The sequence below is a fragment of the Pyxicephalus adspersus genome, chromosome Z (genome assembly GCF_032062135.1).
Source record: "Pyxicephalus adspersus chromosome Z, UCB_Pads_2.0, whole genome shotgun sequence".
NCBI lineage: Eukaryota > Metazoa > Chordata > Amphibia > Anura > Pyxicephalidae > Pyxicephalus > Pyxicephalus adspersus.
The window spans coordinates 39250053-39263416 of record NC_092871.1 but is presented as its reverse complement, the minus strand read 5'-3'; the positions used below and the strand labels follow the sequence as shown (position 1 = coordinate 39263416).

The window sequence follows — 13364 nt, the reverse complement described above, 5'->3', positions numbered from 1 at the left end:
ACAAGATATTGCACAGCAGTCATACATGAAAAGGTAATGTTTTGACTTATTTCTCATCACTCACGCTGAATATGTTTCAAAATAAAATGCTTAACTAGAGTGCACAAGATAGATCTTGATGTGAGGCTCACCTCATGTAAGCAACTTACTTGTTTCAAATCAATACCCTTCCTGTAAACTAATTCACACAGTGTTATTAAGTGTCTCTTGAATGCACTTAGTTTTAGTATAGTTGCAATATGTCTTTGTCAAATAGAGCTTTGAAAAAAACAAAAATCCTAGCTCAGCTGAAGAATGTTTTCTAAAGGTCATAAAGCCACCGTTAAAGTCCAGTTCTTGTCTAATTTGTTGTTGTAAAGTGAAAAAGTAATAACCTGCTTTGTAATTGATATTCATTTTATCTTGTCTTTTTATGTACGCACATGCTTCTGTGTTATTTGAAACACCACTGGGAAATGTAAATATTGTTTGTTTCCATTTAGGAAGAATTCTTGAGATACTTTTCCTATAGAAACTCACACAATGTGAATTTTTCCTAAGAATATCACTACTTAGCAAGCCAATATATAACTACATAAAGTCAAATCATTACTATGTACAGAGTAAAATGATCCTTTTTAAAACCTCAAATCTACTCTATGAATTTTGTAATATAACATAATTACAAAAGGTGTGGGGAATCCTGTTAATGATGATATGTTGCATACAGTTTTCCTATTAAAGTGAATGGAATGCAAACTGTACATACACTTCCAACAGATTAGATTATTTGAGATTATTGCTGTGTAACATTAGATGGGCTTGACATGGGCTGGACACATCACCAAGGAGCTGGACTACAGGCAAAAATCAATCATTGATGTCTAGCAATATGAAATTGATCAGACTGCATTAACAGAGGTTTTTGAACTTCAGGCACGAAAAGAAAAACTTTTCAGGTACATATTAGATTCTCCCTGTCATTTATAAAAAAAAGAGAAGCAGTTTTGGACTGTTGTGGAAAAATGCACTTATAGTACAAAATTGTGTCTGGTTTCATGCCTGGGTAGACTTATTTGTCTTTGGTTTGGCAATGGTTCAAAGCTAGAAGGAATGTTTTAACTAGTTAGTGCTATACAAATGTTGTACTCTACATACATCAGAATATTTGAAATATTGCCAGATCTGCAGATCAAAGAGTTCTGACTTGAATTACCCTTAACCTGCTGGGTTTCCCACTGGTAAAGATATAGAGCAGGAGAACATTACAAGTTAAATGTCAGTTTTATGCTATAGTAGTTAGAAGATGTAGAATAGAATAGTGCATAATAACAAACAACAAATGTTTTCTGAAATGAAATCCTACATATATCTTATAGACACATATTTTATTTAGCTGGCTGATCTACTTGAAAGCCCTGAAAAAGTTTTTAGATTGTCATATTTCTGTCTTTCCTGCACTCTAAGCAGTTTTGGAGGTGATACCTTGTTGATGGGCCATGACACTAATCTAAATACGGTTTTAACATTCCCAACTACAATTTACCTTTGTTTTACAAAAGAAAATTATGTTCCCAATGTTTCCCAGTGTTGCTCATCACTCATAAGCAGTGACAATGGCTTCAAAAAAGTCATGTTATCAACACTCACAGATGCAAAAATATGCCACAACAACTAAACATACATTACGTCTAATATAAACCTACTCTATTCTAGCTACACAGCTCCTCATGTTGCTCTTCTGTACTAGCTTGACATCAGGAAAAAAAAGTTTTACTCAGTCTCTTATTTTGAACAAAAAGGAATAAAACGCATAACCTGATTTAAGGAACAAACAAGTTCAGTGTTAAGGCTGTTACAACTAGCTTCGTAATTGCTCAACAATCAATGTCCTCTGAAAAGACGTGAATGAATGCTCTGCTGCTGAGATAAAGTCTCCTTTTTAGAAACAAGAAAATGGAAAAAAATTGGATAATTTCTTTTGTGTGAGCAACGCCACAGTCAATGAATTTACAATACACCATGAGATAATTATGAAACGTTAATGTCCACATGATTAATAGGATATATACCTTTGAATTGCAGGTAGGAGTAAATGTATTAACATCTCATAGGTTTCCTGTGTTATCAAAGCTATAATTATATTCTGTGCTATTATTTATCTCTGATTGAAGTTAGGTTTTTGTGCTTAAATGGTTTTCTTTTTTCTCTGCTAGCACTGTCTGCCAATTAACAGAATCATGCAGAAATATTCTAAAGAAATAAAAACGCATTTCAGAAAACAAGAAAAATAATAAATTGGGAGTTACTGGTATACTTAATGTGTTAGAGTTTAAGGAGCACTGTTGCTAAAAAAAATACACTGAAAAATAAACACATTGGCATCATATCTGGATTATCCACAGTTGGACAATCTGGACATAAAAGAGCCCTTGAAGTCCATCTTTTTCAAGTTCCCCTACCTGTCTTCTGTCTCTTAAACCCTCACGACCTAGCCACCATTCTGTGCTACTTTCCCTCATCTCCTAGATTGAAACATCTTCTATGCAGCGTCCTCTCCGCCTTCTGTGTCATTGTTTGTATCTGTCTGTCATTTACAACCCCTATTTAATGTACAGCACTGAGTAATATGCTGACGCGTTTATTAATATTAATAATTTGCAAGGCAATCTAAACAGGTGACTGGGCACCCAAAACTTTGAAAAATGCCTAATATCAACCAGGATTATATGTTTAGCAAGTGATTAGGCATTGGCTAGGGCAACTGCATTCCTTTTTTAGGCTAACACACAAACAACCAACACAAACAAAACAATTTTCTTTTTAGAGACCAGGTGCTCTGGACCAATTTGTCTCTGGAATCTTTAAGCGACTTCGGCAAAGCATCTTTTCTTTAAATCACTTTCTTCCAGATCCTCACTGTACTCCTGAACATCATCCTTCAGCTCCAGCAGTTCTTCCTTCTCCTTTGTTAGTAACTTCTTTTGCTCTTTCAGCTTAGTGCAGGCATCACTCAAAATGTCAATTTCCTCCTTTGTTAACTCTTCACCCAGTTCTAGCTTTATCTTTACTACTTGGTTGAAACTTCTTGCTTGGACCACACTTTCTGCTTTTGTCCAGGTTTCTCCTTTTTTGTTATATAGCCTCCTGTGCATCGTGTATTTTCTGATTAGCATCATTCATGTACTTCCTGGCATTTTCAATCAGGTCAATTGTGGACTGTAGCTGAGCAATGGCCTCCTGACTTCTGCATTTAGCATCCCTGAATCTTGCCAATGCTTGATGGTAAGCACGTTTGCGTTCCTTGGTAGAGAGTAATCCCAAGCGATCATAGTAGCTTGTTTTGTCATTCGACATCTCAAACCCCTCTGTTTTTGCAGCCTCCTTTAACCACCTGGGCGTTTCACTGATGTCTGGATTTCTGTACCAAAAGCGGTACACTGTTTTTCATGAAATTTTTTTTTTTGCTGTATGTACAGCACCGTTCATGCATCGTGCACTCCCTTGTCTTTGGAAAGGATCGTGAAAGATCCTTTCCAACGACAAAAATTGGCAGTGTGTACGCAGCTTTAGGCATAACTCACCGAAATATGTCCAAAATTTATTAAATTTATTAAACTTTTAAAAATTTTTTTTTTATCAAACATAAAAAAAGTGTATAATGTAATGTAACTGTACAGTAGCTTATATAATATATATATAATACAATTATATATATATTATATAAGGATTTCTTTGTATTGAACTCAATACAGCTTTTTTGTTTTGAGTTCAATACAAAGGTTTTTGAATTTCCCGCCCCGCCTCCCGCCTGCACCGACGCTTGCAGCGATGTCACCGGGAAACCCCGTAGATCGTCACTGCAAAACCCGGATGAAGACAGAAGAGGACTGATGTCTCCGGAGAAGATGTGGAGACAAGGTCTGCTGTATCACCCAGCTTCACTGATGAAAGTGTATCCTCTCAAGCCTTGGAGAGCCTTAATAAATCAGACCCATTGGAAGAAGGTAACACTCTGGCAGAGCATACAACTGATGTTCAAATATGCAGAAATGTTCCCACTCTAACAGTGCTGCTACCCATTCGTCTAATAGTACTATGGAGAGACTCTGCCTATATTTAAGAAGCTAAACTATATTTCTCCCCATAATTGTCAAACAGAATTAAAATCAACTCAACAGGGTGAAGCAGGTTAGAAACAATGAGAAGCTTTGCACATGTAAGCTTACATAGTTAGATTAAAAAAAGACATTGAGTTCAACCACTAGGGAAAATGTTATTAGGCCTAAATCCACACAAGTTTAATTCAGGATACACCAAACACTGAAAGTGTGCACAGTTCTTAAAGTGTCCCCTGCCATTTTTGTTGCTACCCAGTAATACAATATCAGTACAACGAGTCTGTTGTAAACTCTTTTGCTCCCTCTCTTATGTCACATCTGTCTACTAATTCCAAAATCAAAACCACACCTAAATTGACAGAGACATGTAATACACTCATTGCAATAAATGACCACAATTATCTTCTATGAAATAATTATCATAGAAGTTTACATACTTTTTCATTAATGACCTTGACTGTTTTAACAAAGTAGTAGACAAAGTGAAGTAGAGATTAGTGTTGGTGTTCGAATTCGGGTCGTCTTTATATTCGACCTGAATATGGCCGTTTGAATTCGGGTAAACCCAGCCCGAAAAACATGTGGTTCGCAGGCGCGAATTTGGCGCTTCCACAGTGCCTGGGACCTCCCCCATAATGCCTAGGGCCCTCAATAAAGAGAAGAGATCTTCCCTTTCATCTTTGTGGTGGCAGGCAGCCGACTTGCTGTCTGTCGCCACATGCCCCACAGGCAGCTATTGCCCTATATAAGGCCAGGGCTTGCCTGCATTTACCACTTGTGACAGAGATCAGCTAGCAAACACAACCTCTCTATGCTGCTGGCAGTGTTAAAGTAAAATTAAATTTCTGCACTTAGATAGATAGATTGTTTCACTATTAGTCAAATAGATAGTTGTATTGTACTGTATTGCTTCAGTCCTGTAATCTACTCTAATCAGATAAGTAGAGTGTTTCACTGTTAGTCAGATAGATAGCTGTATATTGTACAGTATTTGTCCTGTCCTGTAGTCAGTCAGTGTGTTTACATACAGGCAGCCAGAGCCAGGGTACCCAGATGGCGTGCACACCATCACACTTGTACCAAGAGACAGTCAGACGCAGTGTGTATACTGTGCTGCATATTACAAGCATCACCGCTGAAGGAAAGTGCCAGATACAACACACACAGCGCATCTGCATTTTTTGTGTAAATCCCCCCCCCCCCCCCCCAAAAAAAAAAAAAAAATCCCCTTACTGTAATACTTTACACTTTGTGAAGCATATTAGCTCAAAGGTATTTTGCGGGGTGTAAAGCCACACAAACATTTTAACTACGTCTAGACAAAGAGGAAGGGTCAGCTTTGTCAGGGGTGGCAAGGAAAGCAGTATGGATTTGTTTTTAACTGCAGACCTGAGAACAAGAAGCCAACCGGACCTTAGACATTTTAGCGCTTCTGGTGGTGGTGTGCGCCCAATATTACCGGGCCTTGAATAACAGGTAGTGGAGTACATGATCCAGTCTGGGTCAAGTGATTGCACCCCCTCTTCCTACCAGTCCCAGACACAGGGGTCCCATACTATAGATCCTGATACACCTCTTTCTCCTACTTCTCCCTCCCCAGCTGGAAAGTCTCATGCAGAGCAGAATGTTATTGAGTACATAGAGGAGTCCCACAAAGGTGGTGGAGAGGTGGAGCAGGACACATTCCTTTAAGAGACACAATTGTTTATGTCATCAGATGAAGAGAGTCAGTTCACAGGCTTTCCCTCCTCTCACTTTTCACCCCAACACTCTGAGACAGACGATGACGATGATGTTCTTGATCCGACATGGAGCGAACAAGGAGATCATCATAGGTAGGAAGAGAAGGAGGAAGAAGAGGAGGAGGTTGCAGAGCTCCCTAAAAGGCGGAGAGGGAGGAAGATTTTAAAAGCTGCCAACACTCTGCAGTCTTCACCTACTAGTCAGGCAAGTCATAGTCGTCCATTGTCAGAAGCTGTCACTACAGGTGTGCCTTAACAACCGCGGACCGCCACCACGAGCACCAGCTTCAGAGCACCTTTCGGCCCAGTTCGATGTTCACCCATGTTGGCATTTTTTAGTGTTCACAGTGATGACAACACTATTGTAATCTGCAAACTGTGTGCTCGGCAGCTGAAACGAGGCAAAAACCCTAACAAACTTGGAACAACTTGCATGAGCACACATTTAAAAAGCCACCACCTGGCGGGAACACCTGGGCAAAGCACAGAGCTCTGTGCGTTGACCTCAGCCCCAGAAGCAAGCTCAAGCTGCTAGATCTACCTCCACTGCCTTTCCTCCTTCTGCCACCAAAGGTCCCTGTGCTCCTGCCAGCAATTTGAGTGGGGGGTGTAGCCGAGCATTACAGTTTTCAGGCTCCACCAGCGGTGAGGAGGAGCTCCAACGCAGAGCAGCTGGTGTTTGTCGCATTGCTAGCAGTCATCAAGACCAGGCATCATTGCCATCCCCCACACCTTCTACCCCTTCATCCAATATTTCTGTGGTTAGCATTAGCAGCATCCAACCTTCCATCCCCCAGATGCTGGAGCGCAAGAGGAAATATGGCCCAAATGACCCCAAAACAAAGCTAATCAATGAGGAAATTACACAGCTGTTTGCGTTTGAGATCCTCCCTTACCGGCTGGTGGACTTCGAAGCATTCTGTTACGCATTTCTCTGCGCCAACCCACGTACGTAATGCCCAAGCGGCAGTATTTTACACAAAAATGTCTTCCTGCTTTACATGAACATGTGCAGAGCAATGTGTCCGTGGCCCTGCAGCACTCAGTTTCTGGCAAGGTGCACCTGACAACCGACAGCTGGTCATTCAAGCATGGACTGGGAAGATATATTTCCTACACAGCTCACTGGGTAACTTTGGTGGCAGCAGGGGAAGATGCAGCTGCAAGAAGGCCTGCAAAACCAGCTCTGCCCAGAGCTCATCGCCATGCAATCTCCTCCACGACCTCCACTGCCACCTCCTCCTTTGACTTTTCTGCCTCAACCTCTTTCTCCAGGGACACTTTGCGGTGGAGACCCAGCACATCCTATCCACCATCATCTGTTCCCCACCAGCAATAACCTGCAGTTTGCTATTTTGGTCAGACGATGCCACATGCGCACAACCATCCTAAGTGCCCTGCGGGAGCAGGAGAGCATATGGCTAACTCCACACTGACTCCAGCCAGGCAAGGTTGTGTGTGACAGCGGGGCCAATCTGCTGGCAGCCCTGCATTCTGGGAAACTCACACACGTACCCTGCCTGGCCCAGGTCATGTACAACAATTCCTTGCAAAGTACCCAGGCCTCCAGCCACTGTTACTGAAAGGCAAAGTCTCTGGACATGTCATCTCGGACATGTGTGCCTACTAGGCATAGTGTACCGCAAATCCAGGAAGAGGAGGAGGTGGAAGAGGATGAGGAGGAGATTGCAGGTATGGGGGAAGGGTAGGAAGGGGCAGAGGAGGATATGGAGGGTACATGGCACTCATCCACCCAAAAACAAGGCGGCATGTTATGTGGATGGCAAGACCAGGCAGAGGAGGAGGATGACCCTGTGCTGCTATTGGACCCACAGGAGTCTGGGTCCAGAATTCCCTGTGGGAACTTTGAGCCACATGACAGCCTTCATGCAGGAGTGCATAACCAAAGATGCGCGCATAAAGCACATAAAAACAAACACTGATGACTATTGGATTGCTACAATACTTGATCTACTTTCAAACCTGAGATTTAACAACTCATCTTGCCACAATACAAGGGACCTAAAATGCAGCACTACCAAGAAGTGCTTGTAAGGGACTTGTGCTCAGCCTTTCCATATGCCAGCAGCAGGAGGGATCCCTATGGCAGTTACACCAGCCATGGCAGCCAAACAACTACCTTAAGCGGCATGGGGGGCAGCAGTAGTAGAGGTCGTCTAAGCCAAACTATGCAGGATTTCTTTGAGTGAAGGAAAGCTACTAGTTGTGCAGCAGTTGCAAATGACAGTCAGCAGCGCTACTCAGTCATTGTGCAGGAATACCTGAGCTCTACATGGGACATCTGCAAGATGCAAAGCAAGGTCCCACTGCACTACTGGGCATCCAACTTTGAGCAGTAGCCGGAACTGGCAGAACATGCCATTCAGATCCTTGCCCGCCCAGCCGCAAGTGTGTTATCTGAAAGAGTGTTCAGTGCAGCTGGGGGCGTAGTGAAGCGCATTCGCCTCTCCGCAGAAAATGTCGACCGACTCACTTTTACTAAAATGAATAGGGCTTGGATCGGCAATGACTTCAACACCCTCTCTGCAGAGTGCACTGATTAGTCGGCAACTGCTGCACAGCCTGCTGACACCTTGACGGGAAGAGCACTTTCACAGCCTTGTGCATCTCCTTATCCTCCTCGTGGCCCTCTACCTCTACTCTGTCTCTGAGGCCTATAACTTGCAATAGAGCTGTGTAACTGGCTAATTTTTGTACAAAGGACCTCCCTAGGGCCCTCTGCCTCTATCTACTTTGAGGCCTATATAACTTGTAATAGAGCTGTGTGACTGGCTAATTTTTGTATGGCATTTGTCCTCCTCGGGGCCCTCTGCCTCTATCTACTGTGAGGCCTTTATAACTTTAATAAAGCTGCCTAACCGGCTAATTTTTTGACTGAAAGACCCCCCTCAGGGCTCTCTGCCTCCACTCTGATGCCTGTGTATGGCTCGTAATGGAGCGGTGAAACCTGGCGGCTAATCTTTGGACCAAAGGAACCCCCTTGGGGCCCTCTCTGCCTCTACTCGGAGGCCTGTATAAAATCTTACATGTTCCTTTGACTGCCCCATAAAATGGCCTTGCCAGCAAAATAAAAAAAGCCTTCTTGATTTTGATTTCTTGCCTTGTACAGTGTTGTGCAAAGCTGTGGGAGTCTGGACATGTCTTTTTAAATGTATTTGTAGGCTGTAGAAGCTCTTCACAGTCCCGAAAAATATTTTCCCCCCTTGACTTTAATGGTGTTAGAATTTGACGTTGGATCACCCGAACAATATCGGCCTATTCAAACGAATAGCTGTTGAATCGAATAGTGAGATATTCGACCAACACTAATAGAGATAATAAAGAATGTGATTTAGTTCCCTATGCAAATTTTGAGATTATCTCAGCTCTTACTTAGCTGTTACGTAAAGTCATTATTACAGAGAGTTGTAAGGAAAATGAAAGTAAAGTAGAAAAAAAAATATGGACATAAAGATAGCTGTGGATTGCCGATAGTTCATTTGGTACTCTTCAGAAATTGTATGTTGCTAAAATTAGCACCGTAAAATGGAGGGTGAACATGGAAATTCAAATACTATAAACATTTAATGGAGTGTAAATTTTTCTCATTAAAACACATTATGTAATGTTCAGCGAAACAGAAAATATGAAATGAATAAAGGGAGAATTTGTATTTCTATTTTATTGGGTCATTTCCAGCAGTTATTATTATTATTATTATTATTATCGTTGATGTTATTATGAAAATCCTAATTTAGATGGTAATTAATTTTGGTATTACACTGTATATAACAATTTAATATTTTTTATTCAGAACAGAATACATGCGTATTAGACATACTATATGTGTTTTTTATAATTTATCATATTTATCTTATTTACATGTTTACTCTGGTTCACCTTCAACTATTTTCCCAAAAGGACCTTTACATATTTATGTGAAATTCCTAAATAAGTAGAGGGGTGATATAACTTTTGAAAATCACAAATCTAGAAGGTTTTGTTCTGGAATTTGTGGACAACTGTTTCATTTAGGTTGGCAGCAGGGGCTTTTGTGAGGAACTTGGTGTCATTTTTGGGATGACTGGCATGAGTGAAGTGGCTGATAAAGCCAAGAAGGGTGGGGGCCTTATCTTGTCAATGGCCCCAGGCCTTGGGAAACGAAAGATGTGGTGATATTAAAATCCCTCCAACACTTTGGCATCCTCTTTTTTTTAAGAGGTCACCAGCTTCTGTCCTTTATTCAGTACAGTTTAATTGTAGTTATTAAAATTATCACAGAGAAAATGAACTCACATTCAATGTATCCTGAAAGCAAAATTTGATATTATCTCCCACATTTACATGTATAATTTTCAAAGAGTATACTGCTCAGTAAGATCCATTTCTGAATAAAAATAATAATAAACAAGTATAAGAACAAAGTGCATATGCATTGTATATACTGACCATTATGCATGAGCCTCTTTAACTGGTGAGGAACCCTCAGACCAGGGCTCAAGGCACAAATAATTCTAATGCTAATAGAATCTATCTATAGTTGAAACTGGTAATCTACATACTTTTCCCGTCAACAGGATCAAAATGTTCCTTCATTGTTATTTCTTGATCACCAAGACCAAAGTTGGGCATACTTCAGATAAGATATGCCTAAATGCAACCCGCAGTTGCCTATTATGTGGGGGCTGTACAGCATAGAAAAAATATATGGCAGATTATTTAGAAGTGCTCTATACATAAAAGCCATGAGCACAAATTCAGGGGGACATGTGTTGCTCATAAACACAGACCATTCTTTATACCAGTTCCTAAGTCTGTCAGTATTATACATGAATATATTGAAATTACTGTATAGTACATGCTGATTTAGGTGTACTTCAGACTGCTGGAAATATAATAGTAATGTTTCGGCTTTGAGAGATTTAATGATATGCTATATTAAGCACTAATTAAAATGTCAAGGAAAGCTACCACTGACATATTGATTTTCTGACTATTCACACTTAGCAATTCTTCTAATATTTGGCATAGAAAAAAAAGATACTCGCAGTAATGTGTGTTAATGTTCTTGAGCTGCTTAGCACTGTGGGCTGGTTGTTTACAGTCCATTCAAACAGTCCTGCTGGGTCTCCATAAGTCTTATACAAACTGAGATGTAAAAGGATCAGTATGAATAATAACACAGAGTAGATATGAATAAAATATTCAAAAAGACCTAAAGACATCTAATTAGTCTTCTTTTTCTTTCAAGGAAGTTAAATTGGCTCCACAAGACAAATTGGTCTGTGATATTGCAGCCTCTATGGCACTGCATTGTACAGCCCATGTAAATTATTACACATGATGAATGTAATGTGGTGAAGGGTGTATAATGATAGCTCTCGCTGAATGGAGAAATCAGCTTGATGCCTCTAATCTGGTGAATCCTAACTGTTAATCAATAAACAAGCTTACAGCATGCTAAATACTCAGGCAACTCCTGGTTTAAATAGCTGGTGTTAAAGGTAGTGTTTTCTTTCATGGGATCATCATTTAAATAGGGAGCTGGTGTTTATTAATCAAAAAACAGTTTATTAAACAAAAACATATTTACATTATGACTGGACATTGTAGCCAGAATGGCTCATATCATTTAGGGCTACACTCACTGTCTAAGTTCGCAGCCTTTTTCTAGATTTTGCAGTTCAACTCATGCAGCAGAATTGCCTCTGATCTCATTTACTATCATTAAAATGATCGGCATCATTAACAAAAGCTACCAAAACCAGTACTCCCATAACTAGAAGTAAGCCATGTTATGTGACCCTCTACATCAGTTTTTCTCAGTCTGTTTACACATTTGAAATATTTTTTAGGTCTTGGGGAACTTCTACTAAAACCAACTTTTGGGAGGATCAGTGGGAATAACACCTTTACAGACACCTAAAACATCATTACAGTCATGCAGCTGACTTAGTTTAGATTAGCTGACTTTCAAAATATTGTTCTTCAGTACATTTCTACTACATACATATATTTAACGCATTTCTAAAGTTTGTAAAAAATGTCTCTTCATTATTTCTATTGAAAAATATTTTGCATAAATCAAAAACAGAACTCTTACCGATAACGTAGGCAAGCAGCAGGGCCAATGTTACAGTAATTGCTGTAGCACTCAAGGCAGTACACTTCCAGTTACAACAGCGATATGATTTGTTGAACGTAAAGGCAGGCCTGGAAAAAGTGCTCCTGGGCAGAGGTCTCGGAGGAGGGGAGTACACTGTATTTGAAGTCAGAGGGTAGTTCTGGCTGGCAGCACTGAAGATGGGAGAAGTACCAGATCCATGTTTGAAGAGGAAATGCCTAAGGATAAAGAGAAGCTTCCAGTTACATGGAGAATTATTAGTATGCATAGCACAGTAGCAATAATCAAACAATTCCACTTAATCATTAGTTCTTTTGTTACAACATCTTTTATGAACTCCATTAGTAAAACATACTGCAAGGCACGTACTTAGCATTTAAGCCCTAACTTGGAAAAATTATTTGGCTTGGGGCAAAAATACATACAGTAGCTAGTGTCTTAAAGAATTCTTGTAATGAGATAAGTAAAAGTATTTCCATTGTTGACCTGTTTATAACTATACTACTTGCCTGACTGTCTCTGGTCTTTATTAATGGGTTTCGTTTTTGACCTGGAGCAAGTAAGCAGATTAAAAAGTAGGAGTAATGTTAAAATTTGACATCTCTTATATTGCTCGAGGTCAGTGCTGCCTCAGAAAGCCACAGGGTAAGCATGGCAGCTTGGCAGTTATTTACAGCCGAGCAAAAGGGAAGGCAGCAAAGAAAATCTAGTCAAAGCTAAGTTGATCTCTGGGCAGTTTTTTCTTTTGAAATGTTTATGTTTTAAGTAATGTACTTTATTTTAGGAGTTGGTTTTGGTTCTGTTCTCTGCACACTTTACCACTGTAAGTGTTTTTTTTTTACCTGTCTGCCTATCAAATAGCTTACTGCTCACCTGAACAACATATTTGGAATAGAAAAAACAGTCACCAATATCACCTGTAGTCATACTGAGAACAGGATCCTACAATGATATCAGTAAGCACCATAACCAGTCTAGGTAAAGACTCTGGTGGCTGGGGGTTAAAGACTCAACTCACTTATTACTATGAGTTAACATTTATTCAGATGATAAATTGCATTGTTTAGTTGACTATGTGTGTTTCTTGTATTATGTTTGTGTATTTATATGTTTGTATATTTTTAAAATTTGCTGTATGTACTGTAGAATATTGGTCGCCAAACTTTTAGATGTCACGGATCACTAAATTTATTGCATGCGCAAGCTGGATGTCTCTCAAAGGAGAAGAAACTTCCTCCAGAACCCGCCCACTTTCCCATCACAGACCTGAGCCTGTGATGGGAGAGTGGGCAGGTTGTGTCCAAAGACACATCCCGCACAAATCCCTGAGACTGCGACTTGTATGGAAGACCTGGCCTCGGCTCTAGCCGGTGCGCGCCCCAAGCAGGGTCCTTCTCC

At 40.3% G+C, this 13364-nt stretch overlaps 1 protein-coding gene across 3 annotated transcripts in view; it reads right to left on the bottom strand.

The window, feature by feature from the left end:
• TENM1 (teneurin transmembrane protein 1) overlaps positions 1–13364 on the bottom strand; it is a 591240-nt gene that overhangs the window by 278370 nt on the left and 299506 nt on the right. For all 3 annotated transcript variants that reach the window (XM_072431864.1, XM_072431865.1, XM_072431866.1), the window contains one exon: positions 11946–12184. In XM_072431864.1, the coding sequence (XP_072287965.1) occupies positions 11946–12184 (239 nt within the window). The remainder of the gene's footprint in view (positions 1–11945; positions 12185–13364) is intronic.